Source organism: Chamaea fasciata, unplaced genomic scaffold (assembly GCF_029207755.1).
Source record: "Chamaea fasciata isolate MVZ Bird 193981 ecotype frontalis unplaced genomic scaffold, bChaFas1.0.hap1 SCAF_6, whole genome shotgun sequence".
Taxonomy (NCBI): Eukaryota; Metazoa; Chordata; class Aves; order Passeriformes; family Sylviidae; genus Chamaea; species Chamaea fasciata.
In genome coordinates this window covers 30957549-30976686 of record NW_027094091.1, presented here as the reverse complement: position 1 = coordinate 30976686, position 19138 = coordinate 30957549, and the positions used below count along the sequence as shown (strand labels likewise).

The following is a 19138-nucleotide window of genomic DNA, read 5'->3' as shown; positions in this document are numbered from 1 at the left end:
CAATTACTATAAAGGTTGTAAATAAAAGGTTATATTTAAAGAATAGAACTCCTTGGGGTTATTCATTTTTATGCTTGTATTAAAACAGATTTTTCAGAGTGACTAGAACTGATACTATTGCATTTAATTTGTCTGTAAAACAGTATTTTATTTATATCAAACTACTGTTAAAAAACACAAGTGGTCATAATAGATCTCAATAGGACAGGGACATTTCAGCATCAAGAGCACTATGGCACTGGTATGAACATGTGGAAAAGGGACAGCCAAGTTGATAATATGAGGAACTGAGGAAGATTTGAGGAAGGAAAACATTACGTGGGATTGAGATGAGAAGGGATTATTTTTGGAAGGAGATATATTTCTAACAGTTGTTCTGGAAAAAAAAATATGCATCAACATCAAAATTGGTTGGGAGAGATGACTGGTATGAACATAAATATTAATGAAACAGTTAACATTTCTGCTTTCAAGCTAGGTGAAATTTATGGTAAGAGAGATATTGCATGTTAATAAAATATCAGGAAAGGCTAGAACAGAGTGAGCAAATTATTGGCATATTCGCTATTCAGCCAGTCTGAAACAGAATTTTGGGGATCTATATTTGGGTTTATGTGCCTGTAGTAGCTGTGTTTCTTTATGCTGGATGTAAACATCTACTAGAATATAGTATTTGGGGGACATGTATTTTTTCATGACTTGAGATTTGTAAAGCATGTATATATAGTGCATAGATCTACACAATATTTTTATGTAACTTTATCACAAAGGGCTTGATAATGTTTTTCCATGTTAATTTTTAAGCATCTGATATTGTACCATTAAAAAGTAAACAGAATTTTCTTTCTGCAAATCGGTGCAATTGTTCCTTTGTACCTGTTTAGGGTTCGTGTAGGCAGTGCTCTGTGGCAGAAAAATTCACAGACTAAGTTGTCTGGAAAAATACTTTGGTCTGAGACATACACCTGATAAGATCATTGTTTTTCTCTGACTTTTATAAACTAGCTGAATATTTGTACATATTGAAGAAGAGTATGTACCTAAGTATAGAAACCTTTAGAATCTGGAAACAGACATGAAAATTCTTGGTGTGTTAAAATGAAATCCATGTGCACACATGCAATATAAGCAGAAAGAATAATGGCAAGTAGACTTCCTGTCTCTAAATCTCTTAAGTTTGGTATAATTTTCTGCTAAATAGTTGCTACTTATACAATTAAGACTGAAGCCACATAAAAGACTGCTGACTTTTTATATTTATTTATAAAAACAACAAATCACAGAAATCACAATCACTGGATGAGGTTAATTTTGCAGGAGATTAGCAGGCATATTCACATTCTCCTACAGCCTGGACATCTGACAGTTGGGGAATTTCATAGAAATAATATATATATTGTTTGTGTAATAGTGTAAATTAGCTAATTTTTAGATTTATGAACTTTAATATACCAAAATCCTCAGCTGACATAAATCAGTGAAGATGTACTATTTTATGTGAGATGAAACTCAGACACTGAGCCTCAAAGGCTATTTGTAATTTTGGAATAATCTTTTGAAATAATGTATATATTTTTATGAATAACATGGTTTTCAAAATGTGCATACTTTGGTCACTGTTTGGTAGCTGGGATAGTTTGAGTTATGAGTATTTTATTCAATTGGGAAAATATTGTCCATGACCGTTATTAGTACATGTATTTCTTTGCTGGATTTACTTTTGTTTCTACCACAAAACTGTAAAGGCTATTGACTTATACTGTGAGTCTTTTCCATCCTATACACATTGCAATCTCTCAGACACATATTTGAGGTAGAAATAATATTTTTAATAAGTAAATTCATAAAACCACATAATGGAATTCTTATTACAGGCAAAAATTTGAGATACAGTACATGGGCTATAAGCCAGGCCACTACTTGAATATTTTTTCTGCTGAGAAAGTTGGCTTTTGCATGTGTGATTTCCCAAGCCTCAGTGACAAAATGACAGACATTTCTAGTTCTTAATTATTCATAAACCACATTAATGATACTTAGAAAGTGCAGTCATTAGAAAATAATTAAATAATAACAGTCCATCTATATTACTACAGTTTGTGAACAAGTTGTTCAAATAAAAGGAGGTCTTGAAATTATGTTTCAAATTGGATGACCACATATATTTATATACTTGTGAATTACATTTTAAAGATCTTTTTAAATGACTTTTTTTTTTCCAGTGCCATGTAAGGGAAATAACAGTTCCCTTCAGTACATCATAATTAATGAAACCTAACATGACAGCATTTCAAAAGTGGTCAAGAAGAGGAAAAAGATGTGACGATTAGAGAAGGATGCACTATACACTGATACAGATTGTTCATGATAGTCTCTTTATTATGGATGATTCATATACCTGCCTTCTAAAACAAATTAGAAGAAAAAGAAGTAAAATCATCGCTACATAATTTGTCTATTGAAATAACATATGCTTGTTTCATATCTATGCACTTGCACTAGCCCAGTGATAGAAGAAAAGGTGCAAAGAGAAAATGTGCAAAGCTACTCCAAATGAAACTACATTGTTGCATACAGTTACAGTTTAAATACAAGAACTACCCTGTTTGATATTAATATATTCTTTAAGGTTCTCTTTGCTGGTAAATATTTAATAATGCCAAGCTTCTTTGTAAACATGAAGTTTGCAATTAGATGACCACCAATAAAACTATCTATCTGTAAGGGTTCAAGGTGTGTTGATAAGACCATATTCAGATTGTCAACATAAATCAAGATTGTTATATAGGAAAGGAATTCTTGCAGGATAAGGTAGCACTCAGTAAGGCTGTAATTCTTCAGTGTGTTGCATACAGGGAGGGGGACAGGGATGTTACACTGCTCCTTCACAGACGTCCTTTGGCTTCACTGGGGCTCAGATCAGAAATAGATAGGAAGTAGGAAAGGGATGGGACTCTGCAGATGCTGCAGACTCCTGAGACTCGCATTTTAGGAATAAATCTACCCAGGGCTGACGACTGCTGTAGGACAAGTACACTATCTAAACCACCCGGATCAGGTAGAACTCTTAATAATGCAGTTGTGCCATGCTAACCTTTCATCCCGGGGAAAATTTAATGACTTGGAATATAAAAGAGCATACTATGGCTCATCCACTTTCACAGAAGCAAGTAATCTCAGATGTTTCAAACTGCATCTCCTTAGAATGGACAGAAATCATCATTATTTTCACCAGTCATCTTTATGTTGATCATAAAGAGTCAGATCTTGTGAGGTGTTGCGTTACATTGCCACGCTCATCAGTGAGCAGCTGGTAAGGCTGCTGATTGTCTTGCATGAATCACTTTGACTCTTTTGAAGCAACAGACTTGAATTAAAAGTAACCATTACTGCAGATTTAAGCATTATTCATTATTCTTCTACTTTTGCAATGAGTAGTTTTGCAATCCTTACCTAAAACATTCTTTAGAATGGCAGCAAATGCAAGAGTAATCTCAAGAGGGCAGCAGATAATATCCAAAGTTTTTATCCACAATAATTTAAACAAAATTATCAACTCTCCCCCCAAAGAAGAACAAGAAATAAATTTCTTAAAATTATTGCTATATTTAGCAGCTCATAACATCACCAACATGCACATTTCTGTGATTTAGACTTAATACAAATATTTCAAAATACAGATCTGAAAAATGCTCTCAATTTTTATTACAGGCCTATTCAATAAAATATATACCTTTGGTATAATATGTTCTGTTGTATATAGCAAACAATTTTCATTGTCATCAAAAATATATTTTAGCACTTGCGAATTACAGGGGACTTTAACTCCTCAGATAACCCACATATTGGAAACAGTATCTTCAACCAGCTCAGAAATATGTAGACATGATACCGATGTACATTTTCTATAGGAAACGGAAAGTGAAAGGTCTTTGAGAATTCTAAACTTACTAATGATTAAGCTACTTTAACTGTCTTTATGCTACTTTAATAGATATATAATAAGACATTATTTTCATTGAAAATATGCTTTAAATAAGGCAATTTTTGTAAGAATTTAAATAGTATTTTTTCTTGCATGAAAAACTCATTTATTTGTAAGGTGGTCATGCCTCCCTTGGTATTCTAAAATCACTACACACAAAGCAATAAAATTACAGAGCGTAGCATCCTCCAAGGATGAAATCACAGTGAAGAAAGCTGTGATATACTTTATGCTGTAAATCATATCATATCATATCATATGATGATACCACAATAGAAGAGAGCTGGTTATTTACACAGTGGTTCTGACTGGAAAATGTAAACAAAGATGAGTCAAGCACCTCAGCAATGCATTGACTTGCTAGTTCATATCCAAGGTTTTACAATATTTTTCATTTAGTTCCCTTGATAACTTGACATGAGGCACCTGTTTTTAAGGTAAGAAACTGGTCAGGTGATGAAGTGTCAGTGGGGCTTTCAAGTAAATACGAATCCGTTCCCTTCAGTTCATTAGTAAACCAAGGGTTTACTAATCTATGATCCAAGAAAGATGGAATGCTATTAGGTTTATATGCAGTTTAAGGAGTTCAATGACAGAATGACTATTGTTTTCTTAGACATATAAGCTCAGGAAAATCTCCAGTACAGTAAATAATATTTTAAAATAACTATTTAAGTAAAATTCACATTTTAACATTGATTAACAAAATCTGATGGCTATTCAGAAGCTCTTAGTCCCACTGACATTTTCGGAATTAGCTAGGAAAAGCTCAAGTGTACTTGAACATCACTGTAGGTATAAACAATTGGGCATTAAAAGGTATGACAGTTGGAGCTTCTTTCCAGAACTAAATGCTCTCTCTTTTTAACATCAGTTTGAAGGTGAATCCTATTGTGAATTACTTTTCTCTGCCAGAGAACTTCATTATAAGAAGAGATTCATCGTTGCAGGAGACAGCGCGTCTTGCTAGTCTTCCTCACTTCACACTGTACTTCCTCTTACTGAAGAGGTCCCTGCTGTCTGAGGAAAGTCCTGAGAATCACATGTTCCTCTTTGTACTGCTGTTATAAGTAGTATCTTCTCTTTTCTGTTATTTCAAGGTGTCTAACTACACTTAGGTTACTACACTATGTTCATAATTTTGGTAGACATCTAATTATTAATTTGAAATCTTTATCCTTGGCAGATTAAAAAATAACAGCTAGCCTCAAGTTATTCTCAGGAGATCAGTTTCAGAAATCCTTCAATGCTCATGCTGTATACATGTCTCCTTTCCCAGCGTTTCATGGGCTTAAGATTCCACTTACCAGACAAAAGTGTCATACTCAACTATCACTCCTATTAAATTAATCTTCTCACAGAGATTTAGAACTTCTGTCTTGTACACAAGTGAGATGTAACAGTTCTTCCTCACTTATGTTTCTAGAAGGTGTTTCCCCAAAAACTCCTCTGGGGCACCTCCTGATTTCAGGAGTTACCATCTCTTCAGAAGTAATGGTCATTTAAATTTCTCATCCCAACCCTCCTACACCTTGTTTTCATGCTGAAACAGCTTGAACTGATGAATCATGACTCTTTTCCTTCCTTGCTGTTTATCCTCTTGCCCTTGGAGCTTTGAAGATAATCATTCAGGCATGTTTCTCCTCCTAAAAGCTATTTTAAAATTGAGAAGTCAATTGAGAATGTCATTCCTAGGAAGGCTGATGAGATTTAATATCCAAAAAAATTATATTTGTGTCCATGTTAGTAGCAAAGAAATATAGATAGAGGTACTGACTGAAAATCCTAATGAATTTTCAATTACCTTGATTTTTCAATTCACCTCTTGTAATACATTACATAAAGGTCAGATTTAATTTTTTAAAAGAAATTTTCAGAGATTTTAGAATCAGGACCGTAACATTGATAGAAAAAGTATGTGGAAAGTGGCAGGAATGGTTTTATGATTTGTTTTACTGAACCAGGCAATATGGATACTTCTGATTCAATCTTTTTCTAGGTGCTTATCTCCATCTAGGAAAAAAAGTAGCCATTCATAACTTTTTTATTCCATCGAGGATATCATTATGCCATTATACAAGGAATATACCATTGTATAATAGGATCTGTATGTCAAGGCTCTGTAACAAGCTTCGAAATACCATGCAAGGAATTTGATCAAAGTGCTTTCAGTGTAGAAGATATATTTCACTATAATATTTAACAGGAGGTCTAATAAAATGGACACTTTTTTTGGATGCTGTTGAGTGATAATAGTAAGGTTCTCATTTTCAGACAGAGTCCACCTTCACTTGATTGTTGTTTGTAATCAGTGGAGAAGGTTTGCTTCTCATTCTGTCTCCTGCATCATTAGAACTATCCTGGAAAAAAACTTTCGCTGTACAAAAAGTGACAATAATTCTCTTGTATTCTCTTCTGAAGTTCTGGTTCAGGAGTCCATATACTATAGCATTAAGGCAGCTGTTGAAATACGCCATGTAATAACTAGACACAAACAACCACTCTGGAATCCTAGGGATTACAGTTTTTGGGTTGACAGCCACTGCAAGGCCTATGAAGTTCAAAGGAGCCCAGCAGACTGCAAACAGTACAAATACCACAAACATGGTTACAAAGTTTCTGAAGTCATGTGGTTTCAGCCTAGGGTTGTTATCTGGTTTAACCCTTCGCCTTACCTGAATGACGAGGATCCATATTCTCAAGTAACAGAAAGTAACTACAGCTATGGGGAGCAGGAAGTGGAAAAACACAACTGCTATAGTATATGCTGAGCTCACAGACTGTGCAAAAGTACATGAGTAAATCCTGGGGTCATACTGCAGAGATCCCACAAACAGGTTGGGCACGATAGCAACAAATGTTAGGACCCATATAAGAACAATATAGCACAAAGAATTCTTGTCGCTGTACAGCTTGTCATATTTGAGACTGTGGCAGATATAGCAGTACCGATTGATAGCGATGCCTGTAATATTGAAGATTGATCCAATGACACTTAGGCCCATCAAGAAGCCACTAATCTGGCAGTGTAGGTATCCCAGTTTCCATCCGTTGTGAAACACAGATGTGAGGACCAGTGGATAAGGGTAGATAGCTACTATCAAGTCTGCAACTGCCAGGCTTACAACAAACACATTTCCTGCAAAATAAATATAAAAAGGCAAGTATTAGTTTTTCTTTTGCTCTTTTCTGTCATATTTGCTCTCATTATATTAATGAGCAGCCTCAGTGGAACACTTTAAATGTAACTAGTTTCTACTTTTTAGCTCAAAATTCATTGTCATATACCAGAAATAAGAAACCCAATTTTAGTTTAAAAAGGTAGATTAACTTTAAAATGCACCTTTTGAAAAAAAACTGTCTTCAAGTTTATCTACCATGACCCAAGATTTTTCTTATGCCATTTATTTGGATTCTTTCAATCATACACAGACTTAGAATTCATATAAAATCAAAATATTCATAACTTTAAGGCTTGCTTTGGTTTTAAATAGTCTCTCTATAAAAACCAGCAAAAATAATATTACTGATAATTTCCAAATTCACCTTTACCTTCTTTATTTAACTTCCTTTTATTACATTAACTAGCTCTTAACTTTTCCAATCCTAGAATTAAAATCTCTTTCCTCCCATTTATATTTCAAGCTTCCATTACTTTAGTATGACTTTTACATTATTCTCTTTGAGTATGCTGGCAAGTACATAAATAATCTTAACTTCTAAGAGTCTAGTTGAACACAGTTGTCTTTCCTAAAGACATGTTTTCCAGCAAAAAAAGAGATGCTGGGCAGTGGCCTTGACAGCTCCCAGACAGTACTGATGCCCCATTTTTCTCTGCCTACAAACTGGAAAATTAAACAATGAAACATTCTGCTTATTCATTTTTAAACAAAGGGAGATGTTATTCTTCAAAGACAATTTAATCCATCATGTTTTGAATTCATTTTTTGAGAATAAATTATATTTTCTTTTTTTAGTTGCTTAAATGATAACCCATATGAATGCCTCCCAACCATTCTAACTTCTAAGAAAAAGCAGACAACATTGATGTTGCTTTTATTCATTTCTTTAAAATAACTGTTACATGTAAAGCTCTGGTTATTCATGTCCATAAGTACAGAAAGCTATCAGTGTTTTCTATACATGCATGTTTTTAGGTATATAAATGCATATATATATAGGCATTTGATATTCTATTTTGTAGTTCTGAGATTATTCATGGAAGATGAAATACGAGCTTCCATTGCAACTTTTAATAAAATATAGTTTTAGTTTTAGATGATGTACAATTTTAGTGCTAATCAAAGATGGGCTTGGTGAATTGTTTTATGCATTTATTTTGGGCATACAATATACAAACAGATAATAGCAGATTAGTAGGAAAGGCAATGCCCAATAAGGCATTTTAGCTGATAAAATTCTCAAAACTAATTTTGAATATATTATTTCAAATATCTTCAAATGCATAGTCCCTTACCAATCTCTGGCTTTAAAAGTCCAGTTAGAAATGCTTAATCTTCAAATACTGTCAGAGAAAAATATCGAAATGATCATTCTCTGGATGCTACCTACACTGTTGTGTTTAAATTTTGATACATGCACAAATACTACATTTGATATTTATCCTAATGGCACCTGGAACAAATGGCCTCAATTAAAAGACTGCTGCACTAGTTTTTCCTTGATTTAGTATCTGGATTTATAAATAACTTTCTTGTGATAGTGTCTGTAGCTGTTTCATCTCTGACTGGGGATTCACTGCCAGACTGAAATACGCTTATCCTGAAGCCTTTGGCAGAATTCCAGACCATTTCAGCACAAACATCAGAGCTTCTTTAGGCAGAAGATGACACAGGAAAAAAGCACTGCTTTCAGAATTTATCCTTGACGTAGTGGCAACTGATATAACAAGAGACTGTATGGAACTTACAGCTCTTTGTTTATCTGATGAATCAAGAAGTGGAAAGTAAATGAAAAAGCGCTGCTGGCAGGTTTTTTTCCCCCTGCCCAGAATATGATGAAATGGTAGCATATAAACTCCAGACACTTAATAAAATGCAATACTTGAAAGAATTCTATTTATATCTGTTTATTAACTTCCTGCTTAGCTGGAGACTGCCCATTCTAAACTTCTTTCTCTGCCATCCACTAAAACTTGCTGCTGCTCACCATTATTATTGCTAATATTGTCATCATTTACCCACTTTAGCCAAATGAAAAGGACCAAGTCAAAAGGGTCTTTTCCCGTTTAAAAGGTGTTGTACTGAAAAGTGACAGATGGTATACATTTCTCTGAATAGTTTTAGCTTTGGAAAAAAATGAGTATAGGAAGAGCAGGCACTGTCTCTGAATCAACCAAATTTCAGGCTTCCATAAACTCATGCACCATGGTTGTTCCAGTTTTTTCAACTAGTTGCTGCAGAATGACAAACTGAAAATCTCGGAAACACAAGCTGTTTCATGTGAAAATTGGAGGGTAGCAGGCGGCTAGCAGGATATCCTAGTAGCCTGATTAAAAAAAAAAAAATAAAAAAAAAAAAGATTGTTGAGTTTGGAAACCAAGTTTCAAGCTGCCAGCTCATGGTTAGCATGTCAGCTGATTGAAAGAAGCGCTGGGTGTGGAAACTGCTTGGAAACCAGATACCTGTTTGCAGACAGGACTTTTAATTTGACTTTCAGGAAGGGTCATTTCAAAACTTGACTTCAGATAAATTTTCCTTATGACCATGGAAATATTTGGGATTAGTATGATTTTTGTATATTTTGAGCTTCGTTGTTTCAGACCCTGAAGTTGGAGCTGAAAAAGTTGAACTTTCATATGCTATACAATGAACAATTTAAAAACTTGATCCTAGCTTTAGCTACCATAATCACTGAAAAATATTTCTAATTTATGAAATTTCCATATTATAATGGCATATTGTGAAATTAAACTCTTACGTTTGTAGAATATATGGTATTTTAGAGGTGAGTATCACAAAAATGTATATAGGAAAGGGTTAATTTTTATCTTCAGATTTAAGTTTGAACAGAATGCTATAAATGAAGCCTGAAGTTCTATACTGAACACTTAAAAAAGGCCACAAAACCAAAATCTTGAATAACTCTTCCTTGAAATAAAAATATTCATTCTCTTTAGAGAGTAAGATCATGTTACTGTGAAACAGTGTGATTTGTGTACCTAAAGAATATATTATGCATTAACACTAGTTGGCTGAACTGAGAAGGCAGAGGTTGAATTTCTTGACTTTGACATAAGCCAAATAAGCTTTAATAAATTTAAGCAAATGTTGTGTAGTGGATGTATATAGGGAAAAAAGATAATCTACTGGTAACCAGCTTGAGCAGGTCATGTTTTTAGATGCTGTCTAAAGCAATGTTCCACTAAATATTTTCACCACCCTTACTGAAAAAGAAGCCTTTCTGCTCAGCAAACACATAGCAACATCAGACCTATCTGCTGAATATAAAGCTGTATTAATGCAACAGAAAACAAACAAGTGTTTTCCTAGACAATTTGACTTCTGAGAGCACAATACAACATTAACTGAGTGTAAAAATCGTGACCCTGACAGATTTTAAGAAAAATGCTTATGGGATTGCCACGATGTCAAAATGAATATAATAGCTTTAATAAGAACTATATGATGTAGATGTATCAGTAGAATCTTGTGTTTGCAAAGCATATACAAATTACTGTGTGGGTTGTTATTCCCTAGATTTAGTGCTAAGTATGTCCTGAATGATAAACAGAAAGTTTCCAGAATTTTCTAGTAACTTAAATATGTGCAGAATATTAATGGAAAATAATTAAAATTACATAGACTAGGTGGTGCTGAATGCCTGCCATAGAGTTAGAATGGAAGGCTGAACACAGCAGGTCAAAAATGACTAATTCTTCTGGCAATTTTAGGAGAACTGACGGTGACGTGGTCTACAGAGCTCTTTCCTCAAGTGTTAGGATTGTGAAGTACTTTTACTCTTCTAAAATATTTAGTCTGGGGAAAATAACCTACCGTAAAAAAGGGAAACAGCCTATGTGTAGAAAAAAATCCAACAGTGTTTTAGAGCATTTGGGGGATTCCGGCTAGAATAATTGGTACTCAGAAAATCTAAGTGAATTTTAGAAAGGATCTCATATTGCTGGCAACATCAGAAAGGCCATGTTTTCTTCTTTTTTTCACAAGTTATTTCTATACCTTTTAATATTGGCTGCCAAGTCACTATTCTATTCACCTTTTTCAAAGTTTTTTCCTGGATAAGTAGTACTTTGGCTACTTACAACAAATTTTTTCCCTGAGCCATCATGTTTTCATCATGTAATTGCATTTTGGAACACATATCATGATGTTTCCATTAGTGCTTCAGGCTGGACCAATTTTAGGCGAGGGTGTTAGTCTTTATGACAACTGGAGCTGCTTTCTCTTTTAGGTAAAACTAAACAGTATGTGCATCAGTCATTGAAATCATACACAAGGATTTTGTTTCAGTGGCCACTGTCTCAGACCTCTAATGTTTACTTGCTAAGAATATCTTTAAGGAAAGAGGATAGTGTAATTGGTCCAACACTGCTAATTTTTAGATCAAACTTAGTTTCTAATGATCAGATTCATGTCATTCTTATCTACTGCCTTTTCACCACTTGTAAAATACTGCTAGGTATGTTAACAGTCATTTACAATTGTTTCATAACTAGCCTTATGTAACAGGATGCTTTCCTATAAATTTTGATGTTTTGTAGACATTAAACTGTATTTAAATATCACACTGCCAAGTTTCCTATGTACACAGATTTTACACATCTAATGGCACAAAAAAAATTATTTACATTTTTAAGCACTGGTTTTGGATAATTCTAATAATTCTACCAATTTCCCTCAAGGATAGCTTACAGATTTTTTTGACATTATTAAATCTTTATGATTAATCTAGCCTTTGCTCAGGATGTTAATTTGCAAGTTTATGCTCCTAGCTGAAAGCAAGACTATGATAGGTGCTCACCAGTGAATGCCTGCAGCATCAGAAACTTTAAATGTGATACCTCATAACTGGCTACAGCATCAGGAATGAACTTCTTCCTTAAAGAGGCATTTTGTGAGGCCTCTGCTTATTTAATGATGTTTCCATGCACAAAATGGTATGCCAATGACAAATATTAAAACTAGATTTGTTTCATATTCCATGAACATTTTTGCCCCGAATGCTGTTCCATTAGCACCAATATTTCACTTGTAAAACATCATAAACAACAACAAAATCAAGGAGTGAAAGCTGGTTTTGTGAGTACCTAATACAAATTTAATAAAATCTTCTTGCATCCAGAAACAGATCTTAGCTCTACTCAGTATTTCTTCTACCTGGGAGACCACCCAGTCAGAATGTTTCAAGAAATAGATCAGTTCATACTTTTTCTAGCATTAAATTAATATTGAAAAGTTGTTGTACCTGGCAGCACAGTTTGGGTTTCCACAGAGATCATGCACAACAAAAATTACTAAATTAATATACTTCTAAGTGGGGACAATGACCATGGTTTCTTAGGAAAAATCCCAAAGTCAAGTAAGGTTACCTAGACAAGGAAGTGTGCAGTCCCAGCTTCACTGAAGAAAGATTTGAAATATCTAAGAAACTAACAGTCCTTGCAGCTCAGCATCAAAATGGCACAAAACAGCTGAGCAAAAATGTAGAAATAAATATTGCATAAGCTCTAGTTACTCCTGGGAGCTTCATTCACTTTACAGATCATAATATCAACTCCCCTAGATCTGTAAAGCCTATTTTTAAACGAAAGGCACTATTTATAAACCTGTCCTGAATCAAGAAGTCCACGTGCACATTAAATTTGAATAGCATGATGGGCCTGTGGGCTCTGCTTCTCATTAGCAAGTTAACCATGATGCTGCAAGTGGTGATGCAGGGAAATGTGAAAGGTTTAAAGCCCATGGTCAACCTTGTAGCTTCAAGCATATGTTAGAAAACCTCTCTCTTTCCTTTAAAGCTGAGAAAAGACCTTGTATTACTTCATTATTTTCATAAAACCTCATTGAAATGTACACTTCTGTCACTTCATATAAGGGACTTTCAGACCTTCCATCATCTACTAGGGATGCTAATGAAAGCAATAGGGCAATTAAAGACATTGCCACTGCCTTCCAGAAATAATGATGATCGGCAGGTAACTTGTTAGCACTGAGGAGAGTATTAAATATTTGAGGTTTAAACTCATTAACTATCTTACTAAAGTAGAAATACTTAGTGTCAGGTAAGTTCAGATATTGAAATCACCCAAGTAACCTCAACATTTAACTCCAGTTAATAGAAATCTAGGGTCCTGATTCTTATGGGTCTGGACAGCTGGAGTACTACATAACAGTATATTAGAGAGATATTGAAAAATAGATTTGTTACAGAGCTATCAGAATAATCCATATTGTAATGTTTTGTTTCACTGTGCTGAAAGTTGAAGAAAAATTTATGTAATCAGCACAGTATAAATGAAAGATTATTGATGCATTCAGAAAAGAAAATGCTCTACTGTATTTAGATTAATTATCACACGGAATCTTCCAGCAAAGCTGCAGCAACAATTAAATTTGAAATGCCTATGCCATCTTCTGGCCAAGAAAATCAGATGCATGAAAGAGTAATTGGCAGAAAATGGCAGTGAGAAATTATGTAGTATTCAGACCAAAGAAATGGTTCTGTAACAGGTCCAAGTTGACTGTAGCCAAAGAGTATGCAAATGAGATGAAGTGGTTTTACAGATACGCCAAACAACATACAGTTTTCTGTGGTTTTATCACCTACGATTTTTTTCTGAAGTCCCATGGTACACATGTGAGTAAGAAAGCTCCTGCTCTCCTTCTCACAGTCTAAAAATATTTGTTGCTGCTATTTTTGGTGGTTCAGTCAAGAGAGGAAGGTGATGTGAGTTTACTGTCAGGCACAGAAGGGAATTGAATCCATATGCTGGATGAGTGCCACAGATTTAGAGATGTTCCTTGCCTCTGGAAGTTTTGTATGGCATGCCAGGGCTGCTTTGAAAATATCTCTTATATTGGACCTGTAACATAAGAGGCATACTTAGTTTGTACTATGTGGCAGATTTAGTAGGTCCCTGGGATATTGAATCCCTCAGTACTGATAAGACTGAGGTATTTCTGGGTATGCCAAGAAGGGAAGCACTATCTACTGGATGAATTTACTTGACATGAAATATAAAGCACCTGAGAAAAGCAGCACTTAAGAAAAGGCCTAGACAACCATTGCCCACCTAACACAGGATTAACAGGAGCTGATATTAACTGAAGATCTCATATGAAACTGAACTTAAAAAAAATCTAAAAGTGGCCAAGGTCTGGGTCTTTTTTAACATCTTTTAAGGAATGCCATTTTAAAAAGCACTTTAAATAGCTCTCAGAGCAACAGTGCACCTCAGGATACACTCATCTTTCTGTTACATTATGCAGTGGCATGAAATATTTTGCTTTGAGATTCTACATAGTGGGTTCATGTCCAAGATATTTTGCCTTAGAAGCAGCAGAAAATTGGACAAGGCTTCTGTTCTTTTACAGAAATTTCTAAAATTTTATCATAGCTAATACCCATTTACCTTGGTTACAAGATTGCATTAAACTGGCACTGTCATAGGGTTTTATAGTTTTAAAACAGAAATAAAAGATAAAAGTGACTCTTTTCATCCATTCAAGGGTGAATTAAGACATAACATAAAGTATCAAGAAGGCTTGTAATGACACTGACGTGAATCAACAAGTCCCGCTGTCTTACAGGTGAAAGTTAGAAACCAGGGCAGGCAGACGTACTGGTGAATGTCTCAGGTTCTGTGACCCTGGTTTTGGCTCTGATATCTGCCTGGCCTGTTCTTTCTACAGTTCACTGGATGGGTGTGTTTTCAAGGTCAGAACATCTATCCCCTTTGAACATCAGCTTCTTCTATCATGATGGCAATATTTCAGAGATCAAATAGATTTGCCTGAATAACTTATCCACTTTTACAGAAGGGAATTATATTACCACTTCTGACTTGATCTTTTCTATCTCTAATTTCTGTGATCCATTTGGGAGGAAAAAAAAAATCCTGTGGACAGCCTGTTCTCCAACAAGGTATTGCCTAGATGTTACAGAACACTGAGGTTCAGCGAGCTGTATGAAACCGATTAGAATAACAATACTGCTGATGTCAGAGGATCATGCTACTGAACTGCATCCCAGTAGAATCAATGTGAGAGTACTTTTCTCCCCTTCAACTATATTGCACTAGAGACTGAAAATATATGGAAAGACAAAAATTATACTGTTCACAGTAATATCAGAGCTCAGATAAATAAAATTAATAATAGAGTTCGACTGTAGGAACAGGCAGAGATTGATGCTTATGAAATATAATTACGTTTTGTGTCTGTACAAAATCTCACAGATCTGTCAGGACTGATGTAAGATAATGTGAAGATGCAGTCTATTCCCTTCCAAATTCTAATATGTATTTTGAGAAGACAAGTAGAAGAGAACAGGACAGTGAAGTTGCAACCACAACTGACAGGAAAGCCTGACAGGAAAGGCTTCTATACTGTATAAAATATTGCAAACACAAAATCACTTTCCTGAATCTCTTTGAAAGTCATACCTTTATGTAACAGAATTTTGTGGCTGAATTTGACCAGAATTATTCATGGGATGAAAAAAAAAAAGTTTAAAAATTCTCAAGAGAACAAAACAATCCATTTTCTTTCTGTTATGACTAATAACTATAGCTGGTCATTCAGACTATGCGGACAGTAGACAGCAAAGCTAGTAAAATGAGTTCATAAAATAGTCTTCCCAGTTCTTTCTCTGAAAATCAGCAGTGGTAAGACACCTGCCAAGAAAGTGGAAAATAGTATTATAGAAAAAAATCGCTTATATATAGTTACACACATGTGCTTACTGTCCTGTCTTCTATCCATTCTCTATTTATTTATTCTTCCTTTTCCTCCTTTCCATATTTATTCCACCACCGCTTTTTTCTCACCTCACTGACTTATGACCCAAAATCTTTTGTTTCTGACAGAAGTCTTTTTCCTCCATCTTTTCCCCTCTTTTCCGCTTTTATTTTTTGCCCCAATGTTCTTAGAAGAAAGGACACAGATTATTATTATACTAATTCTCACCTTATCATTTTGATTATTTTAAGAGTGTATTCCACTGTGCCACTATCACAGACCCAGGTGACTTTATTTCTTTCTCCTGTCCTTTCACTTCTTCATTTTCTCTATTGTGCTACAGCAAAGTCAAGTTGAATGGTCCCACACCAGAGTGGAGCAAGTGAAATGGTATCAGGTATCATGGGGAATTCACCTGAATAAGTGCTGTTTCTATTGCAACATTGGTGGGGTTTGTTTATGAAAGTAACTGATGGTATCAAGAATTCTTGCTGTTCTATACCATCAGAAATGCAGTACCACTGGAAACTAAAAGATGGGCAAATAAGTGGAACTTCCATATGCATGGTAGCATGGTGAAGGACCTTAAAATCCATCTTCTCTATTGTCTTTTCCTCTTTATGATGGACAGTTGAATCAAGGAAACAGGATATGGGAAAACAACTCTGGATTAAAAGAGAGTGAAGACCCTAAGACATGTAGTTCCTTTTTTCTGTAGAAAGATTGTAAAACCTTGTGAAATTTGCTCCAGCTATTGGACCAAAACACACTGTTCCAGACCAGCACTAGACACCTATACTATACTCTACTCCTTTTTCTGTTGCTTGTATATGTCCATAGACTGCCAGGAGAAACCTTTACTGAACACATTCTTTTGTAATTTGATGGGAATCCACATCAACAGCATCGTTCAGGACCATCCACAATGGGGTAAAAATACGGTAAGGAATAAAAATTAAATCTCTAACTGGTTACACTGAGTGTCAGGCAAATTCAAAATATGACAAACAACAAAGCAGACAACTTTCTTAGAGCAGATATTCTGGATTGTTGCAGCAAGCAATTAGAATGATAGCCCTGGCAATTTAAATCTGTCAAAACTTAGAGGAGAATATTTTTGTCCCTTGTATTATTTAAAAAATGGATTTAGATATAGGATAGATTTATAAGAAATTATGTGATAAGAAATTAGGAAAATAAATATTTACAAATTATATAAGAAATATATATAGACAATTAAGGAAGAAGGTATTTTATTAATTATTGCCCTGATTCATTAATCATAACTTTTTAGCTTATATACGATACAATTGACTCAAAGCAATGTTTGTTTGCTAATATTAGATGTGTACTTTAAAATACATTGCTGATTAAACTTGCAGTTGAAATTTTGTAATAGAGGAGAAAGAATTAGGATGCTGCACTACCTTAAGTAAAAATCTGTATTTTAATTTGTATCAAAAAAGTCGTAGGAAACATACACTTTTATCTTCACCTAAACCCACTTGTTTATTTTTCTTTTGTTGTTGTTATTTTGGGGTTTTTTTTTACCAAAAGGTCTAACTTCTAGTCCTCTCATAGAAATAAAATAGATGTGAATGAATAAAATTCTCCATTTTCTAATGTTATCCTCATTGCTAGTAGCAATAATCTATAAAGAATTTAAGACAAAGTTTAACACTTGTGACATTCGAATGACCATAAATTATTTTCATTTATTCTAAGGCTCCCAAGGATTCTTGTCTTTGGACAATTTAGTTTCTTCATTATGAAAGCAACTGTCAGAATAGACAAAACAACAGGAACAAGCTGACTATAGATTTTACAGAACTTTAAAAATAGTCTTAGGTCATTTTTCCTGTAATTCTTCAGACAAATTAAGATATTAATTTTTTCAGTATTTCTTCTAGACAGCCTAAATTAGACACTGTGACTTCATTGCAAGCAAAAAGACTAAGCTATCCTAAATTCACGGCAATACCTTTACAGTATACAGCGATATGGGAAGTACTGATGCTCATATACATCACCTAGTTATTCTGCAACTGTATGCACTATTATACTGAATGCGAGTAATTAACATATCTCCACTTAAATTTTAACTGAATGATCTATTTTTTGCTATCAGTCTGAATGATGAAACTTTCACAGATGTTGGCTCTGGGTTGACCAGATCTCTGGAAGTCATAATAAGGAGACTCCATTTATTGTTTGTTTCTTAGGGTTTTTTTTTAATTATTTTTTCCCTGCATGATGGGATTTTTCATACAGAACAGAATAAAATTTTCAAGTAGTAATCATTTTAGAGAAAACTAGTTAGACAAATAGTGAGGTATGATTACCCTTTGACATCATAGGAGATTTCAGGCATTTCCACACTGTACGGTACAAAAGTGAGGTCAACTTGAAAGATTTTTCTTCTCTGTAGCAATTACTGACACAAAAGTCTAAAATTTTTCAACATCCTCTTGATTATTTAATTAGAAAATACATGATTTTTACATTTAATGCTTATTAGAAATAAAACGGGGTTTGGTTTTGTGCCTTTTATCTTAACAGTATTAAATTAAGTTCTTTATTGAGAGCTCCCTTACATAGAGACATACAATTCAGCATACAGATGAATTTTCCAAACCATTGAAATCCTTAGAAGTAGGCTTTTGAAAAGAAAAAAAAATGGCTAAAATAATGATACAGCTAACTTCACTGACAAGCTGAAGTAGTGTAAGTGAGCAAATAAGTGGGTCATTGCATTATTGAACTGTTTTTCCTCTCCATCTTGTTTTAGTCATTTGCCTTTTCTCTGGGTTTTACTTTCATGAAGAGTGTTGTAGAATTTCTCAGAAAGCATTCATTTTTTTATTGCTTAAGACTAAACTGGTTGTTTATCAGTGAATGTAGTCAAAAAACTGTGAGTCTGTGGCACTAGCTAATATGAAAGAAATATATAAATGGTGTTGACTTTCAGTACCTACATATGTCTTCAGAACTTATCACCCAGAGTTCTCACTTAACATGCTGCACAAGACTGTCCAGCAAAATAATACAAAACTGCTGAAACCTACACTTGCTGTCAAAACTATTGGATTTTGTATTATAGTAATTTCAGTGTGGGTGCATTTAAAAGCTGTGTTATGATAGTTCATCTGAATTATTTGTACCCATTGATTTTTGTTATGACTCAGAAATACCCTAACTGAGCACTTTGAGAAGC

General features: G+C 34.3%; 1 protein-coding gene across 1 annotated transcript in view; it reads right to left on the bottom strand.

Annotated features, from left to right (window-relative positions):
• Positions 1-6255: 6255 nt before the first annotated feature.
• MTNR1A (melatonin receptor 1A) overlaps positions 6256-19138 on the bottom strand; it is a 52212-nt gene continuing 39329 nt past the window's right edge. Inside the window, exon 2 of the mRNA XM_066185860.1 lies at positions 6256-7124. Coding sequence (XP_066041957.1) covers positions 6256-7124 — 869 coding nt within the window. The remainder of the gene's footprint in view (positions 7125-19138) is intronic.